The following is an 18,013-nucleotide window of genomic DNA, read 5'->3' on the forward strand; positions in this document are numbered from 1 at the left end:
TCAGTGCCCAGGTGTTAATACTGGTTCCATCCTTCACTCTCGGTGAGAAAACGGATGAATCCCTTAACCTTTCTGGGCCCCAGGGTTCCCGTGTGTAGACTGCAGCCATGTCACTGGAGTACCAGAAAGGCAAAACAAGGTGAAAAGTGCTTTAGAAATTGAAAGCCACAACAATTTCAGGCCATCTTATGGCATTTGTGCATGAATGGCTACAGCACTGATCTTGCTGTGAGGCAGGGACCTGAGGGAGGGCACCGGACAACAGTGGGGGCGGGGCGTGCTCCTCCAGCTCTGTGCGCACCCCACACTCAAGTTACAGTGCTGCGCTGGTGAGCACTTAGCTGCCGTGGAAATGGTCACTGACACAGTTCCCTGCAGCTTTGAAAACCTACTGGATGACAATGAATTCTCCATAAGTGATATCCTCTTTCCAAAGTCCACTTAAGGAAGTAGCAAGAAAACAGTTCAATCGTACCCACCAAGTAACAGTAAGATACCATTTTTGACCTGTCAAATTAGCAGCTTTTCCTAAAACTGCTTAAAGATACAGCAGGTCAAAGAGAACTGTATTCTCACGTGCTGCAGGCAGGTGTGCAAGTTGGGGACTGTCACTCCGAAAAGCCGTTTAGAAATGCAGTCATGTGCTGTCATGCCCTTGTTGCACTTCTCTCAGCTCTCGCTGTGGTTTCACAAGGAATGCACGATCTTTCCTGACTACTATCTGCTGTCCCCCAGTAATGCCAATTGGCCCTGCAGCCCAGAGCCACCAAGGGATCCACGGGCCCCCCCCGACTCATATACTAGGGAAGAATGGGTTAGGTGCCATCAGCACATGGTGCAGCTATCAGTCTAACCACAGCGTGTGGCATTCTCCCAAACTACAGGGCAAGGAGGACTCCTCCATGGCCTAGGCCCCAGTTAGAGCCCAGAGCTACTTCCCCTCCAGAGTCCTCACCTGGGCTGCAGGAATGGCAAACCGGCTCCCATAATAGGGACAGGCCCGGGCCTCCTTCCCGACGGCCACCAGCTGCTCAATGTCCTTCACCTCTGCCAGGATCTCATCCCGGAGGAGGTGCATCTGCTCGTGGTTGTAGAAGGGGCAGGAAGCCCTCTTCTCCTGCCTCCTCCTCTTTGGCTTCTCCTCCTCAGCTTCATTTCTCTTCTCTGAATGTGGCACAGGCACAAGGGGAACACAGAGAGAGAGGACAACAGCTGTCTATGCGGCCAAGAGTGGGTCTGTCCTGTTAAGACCTATTTCCAGGGAGTGAGGCCTATAAAACCCTCTGAGTACTGCTCATGTGGTCATCAGGACACCCTGGGATTTGACATTATGTTCTCCACAAAGAGTATATAAAATCACCTCCAAGCCAGGGGTGTGGGCTAGACACTGGCCCAGAAGGCAGGACTCTCTTTCCCTAGGAGAATGTCTTTTGGAAGGAACCAGGGTCTGCTCTGCCATTCCTCCCACTTAAGATACTTATGGTATTTATTTCCCGTGTCCCTGGCCCCATATCCTCGGTCACTTCCAGCCCTGCCCACTCTCCCCAGACTACACGAGGCTGCACCAGAGTCGCAGTGACTACCGTGTTTGCTTCTCTGCATGTCCATGCAGCGGTCGTTAATAAGCTGCGCAGAACCCAGGCTCTTCACGTCTTCATTTATACAAAGATTCTACAAGACAGGAGAAAACAAGAGGCAAAGAGATAGTGGTGCCAAGTGACACACAAGCAAACTAGCAGGACCCACCCAGCCCAGCCTAGCCCGCCTCTCCTTTTCCTTCCAACAACCCACCAGTCAGGCCAGGGAACGGGCCGAGCAGCCGGCCTCACACCCAGCACCTTTCCGGGCCTGGACGAGGGAGACAAAGGCACAGAACAAAGGAGCAGGATGGCACCTGGGCCAAGACACCTTCCTGCTGTTTACCTGCCGAGAGCCGAGGGAGACGAGCCGGATGTCCTTGCCAAAGGGGCTCTTCTGTACTTCGTGCACAAACTGGGACAGCTGGGAGTGTGTCCGACTGCAGTAATAAATCTGTTCAGAGGAAAAGAAAGGCATCAAAGAGGGGACTCCAACGCTCTAACACGCCTCCACACCGAGGCACGCTGTAACCTAAGAGGCCAAGGGAACAGGCAGAGCAGCTACAGATGTACAACCTGAGGCAGTGACTGCCCATGTAAGGTCTCATCTAGCGAGGGCCCCAGGGACTCCCCAAGTCTCCTGCAGCTCCAGAAGTTTACGGGAATAACCACAAGAGTTAACTCCTTCTACTAGTCACACTCGGCCTCTAATCCAACTACTGCGGAGGGCCTGGCAATCTCAGGAAAGCGTATTTTCCCTGAGTGGTGGGTGACTCTCAGTATGGCCAAGATTCCTACCGTCCTGGGGAGGGTGTCGGGGGAGGGCTGTTCCCACACATCCCCAAAGAGAGAAGAGGAGGCTGAGCTGAATATTCTCTCCCTACTGCTCTAAGGCTTAGAAAAGAGAAAAACGGGTAAAATACCTACTTTCAACAGAAAACTAAAGTCTTTTTTTTTTTTTTTTTTTTTTGAGACAGAGTCTCGCTTTGTTGCCTAGGCTAGAGTGAGTGCCGTGGCGTCAGCCTAGCTCACAGCAACCTCAAACTCCTGGGCTCAAGCAATCCTTCTGCCTCAGCCTCCCAAGTAGCTGGGACTACAGGCATGAGCCACCATGCCCGGCTAATTTTTTCTATATATATTAGTTGGCCAATTAGTTTCTTTCTATTTATAGTAGAGACAGGGTCTCGCTCTTGCTCAGGCTGGTTTCGAACTCCTGACCTCGAGCAATCCGCCCGCCTCGGCCTCCCAGAGAGCTAGGATTACAGGCGTGAGCCACCACGCCCGGCCAGAAAACTAAAGTCTTAATGAATGAAACCAAGCATGTGTGAATTTGAGAAGGGTCAGACCACATGTACCCCACGGCACTCCATGCAGATGGAAATACAGAGAAGAGAAGAAACAACCCAGGAGAGACTGGAAGGGCAACACTTTTGCCTGTCCTCCCTGACACCGGCAGGAACCACCCCAGACCTCGGCCCAGGACAGCTGCTCCTCGACACCCTGGAGCAACAAGCCAGGCCTCGCTCCCAGAAGAGGCCTCCCCAGGGCCCAGCCTGCCAGGCGAGCAACTGGGGACCAGGCTGGGCCAGGGAAGCCACAGAGTCCACAGGCTGGAAGCCCCTCCTTCATCGATAGGAAGGTAAGAAGCAGCCGGAGCCACTCTGGCCCTCTTCCCTGGGGTGGGGAGCCCGGGACGCAGGCCCAGACACAGCAGCACCTGAGGACACGGGTCTCACCTTAGTCACATGTTCTTCCTCCAGGTCATCCTCATCCTCATCCACTCTGCGCACAAGAGAGAACAGACAGCAGTCTTCCCTCAGCACACTCAGGTCAGCTAAACACCATTTCCTGCGCATCTACTAAGCCCCCACGACAAGCCCTGGACACCCAATGACCCTTGAGTAAGACAGAGCCCCTTTCTCACAAGCCGACAGAACTGGGGCTTCGCTCTGGGACAGAAAGGAGAAACACAATCCCAGTAATGGTGCCACCAAAGCCACAGGTGCTGCTTGTTCAGAGACACCCCCAGGCAAATGCCACTCCAGCCTTCCAGGTCAGTGGACACAGGGAAACGTGGAGACAAAGGGGAAAGGCGCGTAGCACCCCAACCCCGAGCCATAAGCTCCATCATCCAACCTGCAGCCATCATAGCTGCTCTCCCCTCCTTTCCCTCCCTCCAGCGAGCTGCACCTCTCAGATGCCGGGACACACTTGCTCAACACCTCCGGCCTTCAGACACGCTGTCCTGTACCTGCAATGCTCTCTCCCCCACCTCACCAACTCCCAGTCAAGTCTGAGATCACGACATAAACATCGCCTCCTCCAGGCAGCCTTGCTTGACCTTCCTCAGTAGGTACGGCTGCTCCGACACACTCCCATGGAACCCGCACCTGCTCTTCTTAACACTCGTCTCGTTCAAAAATCACTTCCTCTTGGTCTGTCTCCATCAGACCGTCATGTCCACAACGGCAAGAACCAGGTCTGTTTCGTTTCTTCGGAGTCTCCAGGGCCCCAGGGCCTGGCACACAGCAGGAACCCCACACACACTTCCCAGATGAAGCCACAACCAACCGATGAGTGAATGAAAGATGCTACACTTATGCCCAGAAAAACCTCTTCTCTTCTCAGAGCCTTGGTCTGCCCCTTCAGCTGGCCAGGGAAGCTGGGACCCTGGCATCTGGTGGAGGGAGGCTGGAGGTGAAGTCACAGGGGCCTGGATTATCCTTCACAAAAGTCAATGGAGGGTTTCAGGCCCTAGAGTCACCCTCCAGACAGACATGGTGACCACGCTACCAGTGAGAACATGGGACATGTCATCACCTTTAGAGAAGCAGGAGAGACCCCTCCCCAGCTGGGGGCCTAAGAGGGAAGAATCTGTAGGAATCCTTGTGCCTTTGGGGATAAGCCACGACCTTCAAAGCCAGAATGACCTTTCTAGTGTGCAAATCAGATCACGTCACTCCCTCGCCTCCCCCTGGATGACAGCGACATCCAGCCCCTCCCTGGCCTCTGGTGCCTGCAGATACACCCGCCCCTTCCTCTCTGGCATCTTCTTCCTCCCTCCCCCTCCTTCACCTGTGCTCTGGCACCTGGGCCTTCAGTCCCTCACACACCACACCTGTCCCCACTTCCACCCACTGCACTGGCTGGTCTCTGTCTGGAACTCTCTCCTCCCAGGCCTTCCCACGGCTCCTGCTCGCCCTCCAGGGCTCGGCTCACAGTCAGCTCCCGGGAGGGCCTTTCCAGACCTCTCCCCTGGAGGTGCAGCCCCACACCCCATCCGCTGCACCTGTTTCATTCCCCTCCTAGGTGAACATGCTGATTTCAAATAGGCTCATTATCTGTCTCTCTCCACAGAAGTGCAAGCTCTCTGAGGGTGAGGCCACGCCTCATGCACCTCTACGTCCAGGGCATCTGGACTGTGCACACCCAGAGCACACACTCGAAGGGTGCTGGTGAAGTTAAAGTGTGAATGGAAATGGGGCTCTCACAAGGGGTCGTGTGATCCAGAAATGGCCTGCTGCTCAGTGTTTTCTAATCACCCAGCATGTTATGGCTGGTAAGGTATTAATAAAAACCTACCAGTCTGGATCAACGGAAGTCTTAAGGTGAAAAGGAACACTCAGGCTAAGGATGCCTTAATGGTTTACGTCAGAACCTCGCACAGTGCAGTTGGACATTTAAGAGCATGAGATCTAGACCCAGCCTGGCTGGGCGTCAGTCCCGGCCCTCCATTCACTAGCCTTGTGGCCTCGGCCAAGGCACGTCCCCTCCCTGGGCCACAGCTTCCTTGTGTACGAAGTGCAGACACCCATGTTCTGCCACCACTGGGCTGCCGTGAGGATAACTGAGTCAGCAGCCATGAGGCCAGTGACTGAAGGGCTGGCTGTCACTGGCCCAGCATTTATGGCCTTAAGAAGGAGCCTGGCTGGGAGAAAGGGGGCAGGTGGCTGTCATTCCCTCTCACCGGTGCTCTAGGAGTGTCTCTGGCAGGAGGGAAACTGCTGCCCTGGCGGGAGCGCCCACACCACCCAGGGCAGAGGGGAGCGGCAGCAGCAGTCTCACCCTCGAGCTGTTTTTCTCTCCTCGTCGCTCTCATATTCAGCCAGGACCAGCTCCTCCTCCCCAGACTCCAGCTGCTCCGGCTGCTCAGCCCCCGTTCCTGCTGCCAGCATCTCCCTGCTCAGGCGGAGGAGATTCTCGGTTTCTTCTTCTTCCTGTCTCTGGACAGGGTATTGGAGGTGGGTAAGTGGGAGACGTCTCAGCACGGGTGTGTCCACCCTCTGTGTGCCCGTGAGCGCAGGCCTCGCCGCTCCACGGGAGAAGGGACGGGCTCCGGGATCGGGGCCTGCTCTGCTCAGGCTGCCCAGCTCCAGGGTGTGGGGAACTTAGCCGGCCGGGGTCGGGGAGAGGAGACCGAGGCCTGGCCACTCTCCAGAGTCTCCATGCAGCGTGACACTGCGTGGACATGACCCCAGCCCCTCCCTGAGATGACACTCACCAGGCGCTTGGCTGCACTCTTGAGCTGCGAGTTGTGATGGATCCGCTGCAGGCGTTCTTCTCGCTTCCTCCTCCGGATCTGCTCCTCCTATAGGGTGAGGCAGCCATAGAGGAAACTCACGCGGGAAGCCCCCGGCCTTTCCCAAAGCATCTGGGGCTACTCAGCCCACACCTGCACACAGGACAGCTCCCCTTCCCCACAGCGGCAAGGCTGCAGGCAGACTCCCCTTCCCAGACCCTCGACCTCCGCAGGCTCCAGCCCCACTGCTCAGTCTGCAGCCTCCCTCCCAAAGCCACGTGCCCCCAATCATACTCATTCCTTAACTGAGTCTGCAGCCATGGAACCACGCTGCCGATGGCAATGATGTCACTCTCCTTTCCCAGGTGAGTAACAAATGGGAACCACAGCCCCTTCTCTGGAGGTGGCCTCTTGACATCAGCTGGAAACAGCACAGGGGCTGCACCATGGACTCAGGAAAGCCGAGGGAGAGTGAGGAGGCCCCACACAGGCAAAGACGAACACATGCTCCCCAAGCCTCGGAATCACCCCAAAGTAATTGCCGAAGCCGTTTCCTTCATCATTGCCCTTCTCCTTACCCCAGATCTCACCTTCAGTCGGTCCACCAGGTCCCTTTCTTCTTTCTTCTGCACAAACTGAGTCACCCAGTCCGGTTCTCCAGCAGGCCCCTGGGCGGCCGCCGTCTCTGGGCAGGAAGCTGAGAGAAGTGGGGACGGGTCCTTCTCATCCCTAGAGGGGCCGGTTTCCAGGAGACGTGCCTCTTCCTGACGCTTCTTCTGTTCAAAGTCACGGAGCCAGGAGAGGGCCCCACAAATAAGACTTAAGGACTTTCCCTGCAGGAAAAAAAACGATCTTCAGAAACAGAAGGAAAAAGCAAGCTTCCCAAGCGATCTTTCCCCATTTTAGTAAGGGCTTCGAACGAGGTCTGGCTTTAAATGTTAGAAGATGCTCTAAGACCACCGTAGGAAAGGAAAGGAAGGGAATTAGCCGTACAATAGCCAGTAAAAACAAGAAAAAGGAAGAAATAAAAGGTGGGCCCAAGAAACAGGAAAGAGCTTCTTTGTTTAATGATACAGCTCGCTGTTCTAGAAAAAAAAAATGTAAGTAGTTTATCAGGTTATATATAAATACTACAAGTTAACATAATTAGAAGGTGAGAAATTAGATAAATAGCCCCCAAAAGAATTAAGGCTAGAAAACACACAGCGTGAAATCCCATCTACCTGCCTGGGGGAGCCACTTCGGCCTCTCAGCTGTCACACAGCTGACGTGAAACTCAAAGTGGTCAGTCACAGGAGTGCCAGTGTTGACATTTTTTTTTTAAAGCAAACTAATTGCTCTGGACAACACATTCTTGGCTTAAAGACCAGAATTTTCCCTGCGGGCCCTTGCTATGGGTTGAACTGTGTCCCCCCACAATTCCTATGCTGAGTCCTAACTCCAGTGTCTCACCATGTGACCTTATTTGGAAATAGGCTCATCACAGATGTAATCAGTTAAGATGAGGCCAGTAGGGTGGGCCCTAGACCTTCATAACTACTAGTAGCCCCATCACAAAGGGGAAAAGTGGGCGCAGACATGCACTGGTGGGAGGGGATGTGACGGGACACAGGGATGGGACGGCCACCCACAAGCCCAGGAAGGGGCCTGAGCAGATCCTTCCCCTCACAACCTTCAGGAGCCAACCTTGCTGACACCTTCATCTCAGACTTCCAGCCTCCAGAGCTGTGACAGGACACATTTCTATTGTTTAAGCCACTCAGTTTGTGAGCCTTTGTCACAGCAGCCTAGGAAACTGACACAGTTCTCCTAGAGGGGACACTGCAGTGGGTTCCACCAGGCTGCTGCGTCTGGGGTCCAAAGGGTGGCTCAGTTCAGGTGAGTCTCTGGAGGAGCCAACACCTTCGGGTCCCAGGAGTTGGCTCCCTGAACCTGCTCAACCCAGAGGAGAGTTCGGGGTACCCAGGGTGAAAAACTACGTGTGTCTTGAGTCAAGTCGGGGCTGGCAGCATGGCAGAGTGTCCAGGCTGCCCAGGTGGCATCCTGGCTCCTCCACCTGCCAGCTCTGTGGCCTTGGGCTGAGCTCTCCAGGCTCATTTCCACATGTGCAAAATGGGAACGGTAAGAGGTGTGCCTTCCTCATGGAGTCGCTACAGACAGTCAGTCAGTTCATGCACACGAAGGCTGACACCTCCACCAGGATTAGAAGGACACCTGGCACATTAACAAGCGATCAACTGGGGATAGCTATTTTTTGCTATCATAAAGCAATAGTAATAAAATTATCATTATCCTGGGATGCAGGATCTATTAGCTTTCATCAAAATCTTGAAAGGCCCGGTGGCAGAATGACAATTCTGATGAACAGATGGGCCAAATATTTTTACAAAAGCCCCGTATATACCATTTCTCTCAGCTTTTGCTAACTACTGTAATAAATGGTCAAGAGAGTCAGACAGCCCTCCTCAGCACAACCTGGGGGCAGCTATTCTGTGATGCCTGCGAAATGGGAGCCACCAGCTTTACTGTCACTGCCCTGAGGGCAGTTGAGACTTCCTCCTGCAACAATAGCCTGGGAAGAGCCAGCCAGAAAGCCAGGACCGTCCACTTGACTGTGAGCTGAGGCAGCTCCTGACGGTCTGGTCAAAGCTATCTTCCAAAAACAACTGTGGGTATGTTCTGGCACAAAGACAAAACAATGTAAATGGTTTTCTACATCCTGCAATAAGACCGCAAACATTTTAGATGTGAAAGTGTTAAAAGGATGTAGAACCCATGGTTCTCCTCAGTCATTAAATTTAATAAAGTATTCACAGAACACCCAGCTTTGAGCAATGTTACTTCCTGGGGTACCACTGCAGTTCACGCTGTTGTAAAATTTATGCCAAGTTCATTCACTCATTCTAAACACTTGGTGGTTTTGGCGAGCCCTGGGCTTGGTGCTGAGGTTGCAGAGGTGCAGAGCCCCAAGGAACAGGCACAAACTTAACACCCGACTTGAAGGAAGGCATAGATCCTCACAAAGCATGGACTCCAGGTTTTTGCACTCCCAGAACTGCAGCTTCATATGAGGCATAGCAGGCATGAAGCTGAGATGTCAACTCTACTTGGGAGAATCGTAAAAGGCTCAAAAAGGTGACTCTTAAAGGATAAACAGCATCTCAGGCAGCTAAGCCGGGACCTGTCCACATGGAGGCAGGGAAGGGCACAGGAGGCTGGCACTCAGGGTGTGAGACAGCATGGCTTCTCCTGGGGGCAGAGGGGCACTCATGACAGGAGAAAGAGAGGGCAGGAGGTAAAGGGTAACTGAAGTCTGGCAGGTTTACACAGAAAGCGCACAAGAGGAGGAGGAGGCTGCAGCACTGACAACATGAACAATTCAGGGCTGAGCAAAGCACTGAGATGGAAAGACCTGGGAGGGAGGAGACTGACGGTCAGTTACACAAGGTGAAATGAACACATGCTCTTTGGTGTTCTTTTCCAAACACACTAAAAATTAAACCAAAGTCATAAAGTAGCTTACACCCACAAAAACAAAGTGAAAGAAGGGACAATAACAAGTTTTGAGAAAGAAGGAAAGAAGACAGAGAAATGCAGCTGATTCACCAGAGACAATAAAGCCTGGGTACATCCAGAGATCCCCCAGTTCACCCTCAGAAAGACCCAGAACCCTGCAGGCATGTGGCATGGCACTGAAGACAAAGGACAGATTGAAATTCTTTTCAAGAACAATTAGATCCCCAGGCTGTAGCCCCAACTCCCTGCGGAAAAGAAGAAGTGGATTCTCTGTGGAAGCCAAGCCAGGAGAGCTCTGGACACACAGGCAGAACAAAGAGGGAGGATGACCCGGGCCAGGCTGGAGCAGGACACTGAGGGAAAGACTGTGCACCTAGAGCCACTTTCCCTAGACAGCTGTCAAGAAGACTGCCAGTCAGGCTCGTGCCCCTGTGCCAGCCAGGCAAGAGTTAGAGGAGCCCTCTCTGGAGAAACTGAACGGCTTGAGGGAAAATCCCACAGATTTGCCAGCCAGTGGAGGCCCCCAAAGAGCAGCCCAGCCCACCAGCCTGCAGCCAGCCTGCCCAACAGACTTGCCACCTGCCTGCTAGTGGCTTATTCTGCAACAGCAAGAGAAGAAAGCCAAGGATCACTGGCCGTTTGAGGAAAGTCTCCAAACAGAACATAAAACCTGCTAGGGCTTGGATGTGGTTTGTTTGGCCCCAACAAGACTCACGTTGAAATGTGATTCACAGTGTGGTGGTATTGGGAAGTGGGGCCCAGTGGGAGGTGTCTGAGTTATTGGGGTGGACCCCGCATGAACAAACAGCTTGATGCTGCTCTCGCAGGAGTGAGTTCTCGCTCTCCCGAGACTGGACTGGTTCTTATGGGAATGGAGTGAGAGTGGGTTGTTATAAAGCCAGGACAACCCTCAGGTTTTCCCCTCTTCCTCGCAGGGGTCTTCTTCACCCTGGACCTCCTCCACAATATTGTGACTCTGCATGAAGGCCCTCACCAGAGGCCAGGGTCAGGCCAGGTTCTCAGCCTCCAGAACTGTGAGCTAAGTAAGCGTCTTTTCTTTATAACTTATCCAGGTATTCTTTTATAGCAACACAAAATGGACTAAGAACCCAAACTGTGGGGGGCAAAAACAAACAAACAAACAAAAATTAAAGAATGAAGGGGGAAAAAGCCCTTCAAAATACTACCATAATTGATAGTCTCAGAAGGATATTGTTTCTTGACATTGAACAGGATGCTATTTCAAAAATCAGGGAAAAGAACAAATTCTTGAATACTAAAAACACAATAGCAGAAATAACCTGAATGGAAAGACTGGGCAATGAATTCAAAGAAATCCCAAAGAAGTAGAATTCAATGCAAAATATACTAGGGTTTATTAATTACTAATAAAGCAATTAGAAGAAAGATAATAACAAGATTACCAGGAGGTCGAAAACCTAATGAATGGGAACACCAATAGGAAAACACGGAAAAGAATATTATCAAATCTAAGAAAATTTCTCAGAATTGAAAGGTAGAAGCCCACAGGTTGAAAGGGCCCAGCAAACGCCCAACAAAAGGAATTAAACACACACATCAGGCCCATCAACATGAAATTTCACAACACAAAGGATAAAGAGAAGAACCTAAAAACTGTGGAAGGTGAAACAGGATCAGGTCACAAAGGAATGAGATGCCATCTGTCACTGGACTGCTCAATGGCACCCATGGAAACTAAAGGACATAGGGAGCAAGTGCCAGGGAAATTCTTTCAAGCTAGAATGATATCCCCAATCAAACTATCAATATCAATCACGTAAAAAGGAAGAATCAATGTACTTTTGGACAAGCAAAGCCTCAAAAACTTTCCTCCCATACAACTGTTCACAGGAATGTGCTCCATCGAGATGAGGAAGTAAACCAAGAAGATACAGAATCCAGAAAAAAGAATCCAAAGCAGAAAGAATAGGAAAAGAATACACATAACGACATGAATAAATGCCCAAAATATTACTAAGGCTGGTCAAGAAAAGCCAAACACAGGAGTCCACATACTGTATGATTCCATTTTTATGAAACTCTGTTAAAATAAAACCAATCTACAGAGACAGAAAGTGGATAAACGACTGCCTGGGACTGGGAGGAGGAAGGAACAGGAGCAGGGAACAACTGCCAAGAGGTGTCAACAAACTTCTTGGGGTGATGGGAATGTTTTGCATTTTGATTGTCGTGATGGTAATCTGGGTGTCAAAACTCACAGAATTTGAAGAATTACAAGTAACACATTTTATTGTATGTCAATTATACTCAAAGTTTTTTTTTTGTTTTGTTTTTGAGATAGGGTCTCGCTCTGTTGCCTGGGCTAGAGTGTAGTGGTGTCATCATAGCTCACTATAACCTGAAACACCTGGGCTCAAGCAAGTCTCCTGCCTCAGCCTCCCAAGTAGCTGGGACTACAGGTACATAGCACTACACCCAGCTGAGTTTTTTGGAGAAGGGATCTTGCTATATTGCCCAGACTGGTCTGGAACTCTTGGCCTCAAGGGTTTCTCCCGCTTCAGCATCCCAAAGTGCTAACAGGTATGAGCACCTTGGCCAGCCTCAAAGTTAATTTTTACAAAAGGAGAAAGGGAAATCTAGGACTTCCCTAGGAAATGCTGTCAAGTAGGTCAGAGGCACAACTAATTCAGATTAGGGGGAAAGGATGGTGGATTCAAGGACAGCTCCAAGGTAAAAATGGAGTTGGTAAGTGCTATGAATTCAATTGTCTCCCTCCCAATTGATATGTTAAAATCCTAATGCCCCCATGTGAAGTACTGGAGATAGGGCCTTTAGGAGATGATGAAAGTTAATTGCATTCCTAAGGGCACAGCCCTGATCCATAGAGCCCATATTCTTACAAAGAGGAGGAGACACTAAAGATCTCTTTTTCTCTTCCCCATATGAGAACACAGAGAAAAGGCAGCCATCTGCACGCCAGGAAGAAATCGGTCCTCTGAAAGCAAATCCTGCGCAAACCTTGATCTTTGACTTTCCAGCCTCCAGAATGGTGAGCAAAGAAATTTCTGTTGTTTAAGGTCCCCATTCTATGACATATTATCATGCAGCCCTAGCAGACTAAGACAGTCATTTTCTCTGTGGAAAACCATATTAAGAGGCCAGAGGATAGTGTGGAAGGGATGGGGATAGGTATATTAAAACTAAACTGGCCAAGCGTGGTGGCTCACACCTATAATCCCAGCACTCTGGGAGGCAGAGACAGAAGGATCATTTGAGCTCAGGAGTTCGAGACCAGCCTGAGCAAGAGCAAGACCCTGTCTCTACTAAAAAAAATGGAAAGAAATTAGCTGGACAACTAAAATATATATATATATATATGTAAAACATTAGCCAGGCATGGTGGCACATGCCCGTAGTCCCAGCTACTCAGGAGTCTGAGGAAGGAGGATTGCTAGAGCCCAACAGTTTGCGGTTGCTGTGAGCTAAGCTGACACCACAGCCCCCTAGCCTGGGCAACAGAGTGAGACTCTGTCTCAAAAAAAAAGAAAAAGAAAAACTTAAAAAAAGAAAAGTACCTGCTCAAGGAATTAAATTTCCTACATTTGACTTTCTGAATGACATGCATTATTCTTTAACTTTTAGTTAAACAAAAAAGGATGTGCTGAGCATGGTGGCTCAAGACTGTAAGCCCAACACTTTGGGAGGCTGATTTGAGGATCACTTGAGGCCAAGGGTTAGAGACCAGCCTGGGCAACACAGCCAGATCCCACCTCTAGCAAAAATAAATAAATAAAAAGTTAGCCAGCATGGTGGTACAGTCCTAGCTACTCAGGAGGCTGAAGCAGGAGGACCACTTGAACCTAGGAGTTTGAGGTTACAGTGAGCTATGATGGTGCCACTGCACTCTAGCCTGAGCAACAGAGCGTAACCCTGTATCTAAAAAAAAAAAAAAAAATTAAATTAAAAAATCAAATAAAAGGCAAATATATTCAAAAATATCAAATGTAGCAAATGGTCAAGTAAGGACTTGAAAAATACAAAGCTGTAAATCAGACCCTAAAACAACATTTCATAGGGTTAGTAGGGGGAAAAGTCAAATGGCATTAGGTTTAAATGGTAGGAATGTTAACAGAACACTATCTAAGAAAACCATGAACGCCATTTTCATGATCCACTCTTTTTTTTTTTATTTTCGTTTTGAGACAGAGTCTCACTCTGTTGCCCAGAGTGGCTGGGCATGTTGACTCCATGGCTAGAGTGCCATGGAGTCAGCTCACAGCAACCTTAAACTCCTGGGCTTAAGCGATTCTTCTGCCTCAGCCTCCCAAGTAGCTGGGACTACAGGCGTGCACCACCATGTCCAGCTAAATTTTTCTATATATTTTTAGTTGCTTAGCTAATTTCTTTCTATTTTTAGTAGAGACAGGGTCTTGCTCTTGCTCAGGCTGGTCTCAAACTCTTGAGCTCAAATGATTCTCCTGCGTTGGCCTCCCAGAGTGCTAGGAAAATCTGGCCTCCCAGATTATAGGCGTGAGCCACCACACCCAGCCCATTTTCATGACCCACTCTTTGTTAACTGACAGGACTTACTGTCTCAATTGACTGTATACGAGAGAACAAAATGGAACAACAAAGTATCCCACTCTGCACTCTTCTTGCCCCAAGAGATCCCTGTGTCACCTCCAAAAAGAGTGACATGCTCCCATAAGCAAACCAGAGAAGGGGATGAGTTGCTTTTTCTTACTCCTTCACTCAGCACACACATACTAAGAACCTCCTAAGGGCCAACCTTGCTAAGCCCTGCTAAGGCTCACAGTTCCTTCTCCTCTAAGAGATCCCACCCTAGCTGGGGGCCCTTCACAGCAAAACATTTTATCATTACACAGTACTTGCTATAAAGGGTAATAAACAAAGGGCAGGAGAGACACTGGGGACTGCCACAGCCCCACTCCTCCTCAACTGCCAACCTCTAATACATGCCTTGTTCCCAGCCATGGAAACAAAACTAAGGGGCACTTGATCAGATCCCTCCAGCGCTCAGTAACCCAGTTCCTGGGGACTAAACCAGTATGTTTTGGCCAGTCACCATGGCTCACACAATCCTAGCACTCTGGGAGGCTGAGGTGGGAAGACTGCTTAAGCTCAGGAGTTCGAGACCTGAGCAAGAGCAAGATCACATGTCTACAAAAAAATAGAAAAAATTAGTTGAGCGTGGTAGCGTGGACTTGTAGTCCCAGCTACTTGGGAGGCTAAGGCAGGAGGATTGCTTGAGCCCAGGACTTTGAGGTTACATACAGTGAGCAATGATGACGCCACTGCCTCTGGCCAGGGCCACAGAGCAAGACTCTGTGTTAAAATGAACCAAATGGTTAATCCGTGAAAAAGCCAAAGTAATTTCTGTGCTTTCTCATCATCAAACCAGTTACATGCCCAGAGAAGTCTGGAAAATTTCAGTGCTATAGGCCATGGCTTCCTTGGCCATGCAAATCCTCATCTGCATTGAGCATAACTTTTCTCAGACTTTGCTGCTTTGTTTAACACTATTTATAGACGAAGTGACTATTACTCAGAAAGATAAACTGACACACCACTTTGCCGAACTTCAAACCATGAAAATCTCTGCATAGGCAAGTAGTAAGAGCGAGCAAGACCGCCTCTGAGTTTTCTTACTCATGGTCTCTCACTATTCATACTCACAGTGCCAGTTGGGCTCTCAAATATCCCAATCTTGCCAGCCTCCAAAACCTGGTACAGCTCTGCCATAAAGTCTTTCTGGATGGAATAAGGTGTGAAGGGAAATGGAAATTGGACACCAGGAATCTTCTGGGTTCTATCAGCCATGGTCCTAGGAAAAAGAAATAAATATGGTAGCTCTCTCATGACCCAGGCAGAAGGGGCTTGAAATCCAGAGCAGTATCTAAAAACAGTCTCCACGCTTGTTACAGAATGTCTCCTGGGGCTGTATGTTTTCTTGCAAGCAGAGAACATGTTCTCTCCGTCTTTTACAGGCCCACATGAAGCCACACCAGAATCAAGCAATGCATACAGGGACAATTAATGGCTATAGCAGAATGCAACCTCGGACAGCCTCCAAACCTAATCTCTGCTACGATTCCACCACTGCTTAAATACCTTTTTAATGCCTCCACAAAAGGCTTAGAGATGTCCTCTCGAAGAGGTGCACCCCTGGGATCAAGGATGTTGCGTGTGATGACTTTGGCAGCACTCTTCCCACACGTCTCTGCAATGCAGCATTCGCACGCCACAGCAGCCTCACTTTACCGTGTAGTGAAGACCTGGAAGATCGCGGCACAGGGGCAGGAGTGTGAGCACAGCTGGTTTGGATGGTGCAAGTGAACATATACGTCAGTACCTTACAGGTATCCTTCGTTTGCTTCTTACTTCACCCTAGCCCCTGCTTCCAGTACAAACCAGAGCTGCCTCCTAATACTTGCTCTGTCCTCGAGAAACAAGAGCTTTCGGTCTGGCTCTAGAGTGGAGAGCTCTCTTCACAGCCACTGAGCTCTGGCTGGAACAGATTTCCCAAAACTGAGACCTCGCATTTCTCTTTGCTTGCTAGACCAAGGTCTATGAGGAGCCTCTGCTCCATGTTTATGTGAGCTTTTTTCTCCTCTTCTGAACCCAACTTTCTCTGAGATGGCTTTTACCAACCCTTTCTTCCTTGAATCACCATGTGGAGGACTGACTCTTCCATCCATGTTACTTTGTTATGGCAGCTACCCCCAGCCGACCCAGGCAACTCTGTTCCAGGTACCATAATACTGCTATACTCCTAAAATGCACACCTGGAAACACCACAGCCCTCAAGAGAAAACCTTTCTGCACCTGCTGTTAATCCAGAGCCACGTCATGCTGCAGTGCAGCCATGCTCCACCAAGCTGGGGGACAGCCTGGCCCATAAAACCCACTTTCTCCCCTTGCTCTGTCCTGTCTTCCTCCCCTCAGTTTCCACCCTCTGAGCTCTCACACTGTGTAGGACCCACCCAGGTATTTATTTAAGTTCACTACTTTGACACTTCCGCCTGCAATCTGGTCCACTGCATTCATCCCAGTCCTGTTACTGGACCCTGCTCCGCCCTAACTCCCAGTTCTAAGGGCCAGCAGAACCGTAGAGCCGTTACCAGGATGAGCTCTAGGATGAGGTTCCCAAATTTGGGATCCCAGCTGTGTCCTTGCTTAAGTTAGTATCTCTAAGCCTCAGTTTCCCCATAGGTAAAACAGACATGGGTAACAGTACTCACTCATGCTGTTGTACTGACCTCTAAGTTAAAGTTAAAGACGGGTCACCTGCTATCATATTTGTTTGTCTGTTTTCTTTTGTTTTGAAACAGAGTCTCCCTTTGTTGCCCAGCCTCACTCACAGCAACCTCAATCTCCTGGGCTCAAACAATCCTGCTGCCTCAGCCTCCCAAGTATTTGGGACTACAGGCATGCGCCACCATGCTTGGCTAATTTTTTCTATATATATTAGTTGGCTGATTAATTTCCTTCTATTTATAGTATAGACAGGGTCTCGCTCTTGCTCAGGCTGGTTTCGAACTCCTGACCTCGAGCAATCCGCCCGCCTCGGCCTCCCAGAGTGCTAGGATTACAGGCGTGAGCCACCGCGCCCGGCCCACCTGCTGTCGTATTAATAACTCCTACCCGCCACTCCAGTTCAACTGCAGCTGGTGCCCTCATTGGCCGGCCCTTACCCCGGCATTGGTCTCTCGCCTGTCAATCACACTCTGGCCGCCCCTCAGTTCCGGAACTTTTCCCGCCATTCACTCCCGCCCGCCCCTTGAACACAGAGGTCCCACGCGCACAGCCCGCTAGTGTGTCCACCAGTCTGTCCTTGCTCATCAACCTCTCCTCAGCTCTGCCACCACGAGGCACTGCGCTCACCGCTTCGCCAGCAGGACTGCTTGGCTGAGGCAAGGTCGGCGAGGAACCAGCACCAATGTCGCCAAATTCGAAATAGCTGCAGCGCTCGAACAAGCCCTCAGGAGAGCTGGTCGCGTTGCCACGCCCCCGCGCCGCCGCGCGTGCGCACTGTGGGTCGGGGTGGGTGCCGGCCGCCGCCGGGCTTAGGGGGCGTGGTTTGCGGCCGCTCTGCGCCATTGCGCTTGCGCGGCGGCCTCAGGGCTCGACTTTGTCTCGCGTTTACAAGCGCTTACTAAGGGGTCTTCGGAGGGTGTGGTCAGGGATCTTTATCAAAACTATTAGGCTTAGTCCCCTCTTCCCTCTGTCTTCTGGCCATATGGGCAGTTGCTTCCCTTTATCCAACTGGCTGATTTTTACTGAACGCCACCAGGCACCTCCTGCCTTCTGGACCCGGTTCTTATCCGGATCTGTTATTTAAATTGTAAAACCGACGGTGCCTGCCCTGCACACCTCAGTATCTTTTCCACGTGGAGCG

At 50.5% G+C, this 18,013-nt stretch overlaps 1 protein-coding gene across 1 annotated transcript in view; it reads right to left on the reverse strand.

Moving 5' to 3' along the window:
• The window catches only part of DDX11 (DEAD/H-box helicase 11), a 30,943-nt gene extending 13,312 nt beyond the window's left edge, over positions 1-17,631 (reverse strand). Inside the window, exons 1-10 of the mRNA XM_012779440.3 lie at positions 17,500-17,631; positions 15,727-15,890; positions 15,292-15,439; positions 6,687-6,929; positions 6,079-6,165; positions 5,643-5,800; positions 3,314-3,359; positions 1,924-2,031; positions 1,584-1,671; positions 956-1,164 (exon numbers count right to left, since the gene is read on the reverse strand). Coding sequence (XP_012634894.2) covers positions 956-1,164; positions 1,584-1,671; positions 1,924-2,031; positions 3,314-3,359; positions 5,643-5,800; positions 6,079-6,165; positions 6,687-6,929; positions 15,292-15,435 — 1,083 coding nt within the window. The 5' untranslated portion in view covers positions 15,436-15,439; positions 15,727-15,890; positions 17,500-17,631. The remainder of the gene's footprint in view (positions 1-955; positions 1,165-1,583; positions 1,672-1,923; positions 2,032-3,313; positions 3,360-5,642; positions 5,801-6,078; positions 6,166-6,686; positions 6,930-15,291; positions 15,440-15,726; positions 15,891-17,499) is intronic.
• Between the last annotated feature and the right edge of the window lie 382 nt (positions 17,632-18,013).

This window comes from Microcebus murinus, chromosome 18 (genome assembly GCF_040939455.1).
Source record: "Microcebus murinus isolate Inina chromosome 18, M.murinus_Inina_mat1.0, whole genome shotgun sequence".
NCBI lineage: Eukaryota > Metazoa > Chordata > Mammalia > Primates > Cheirogaleidae > Microcebus > Microcebus murinus.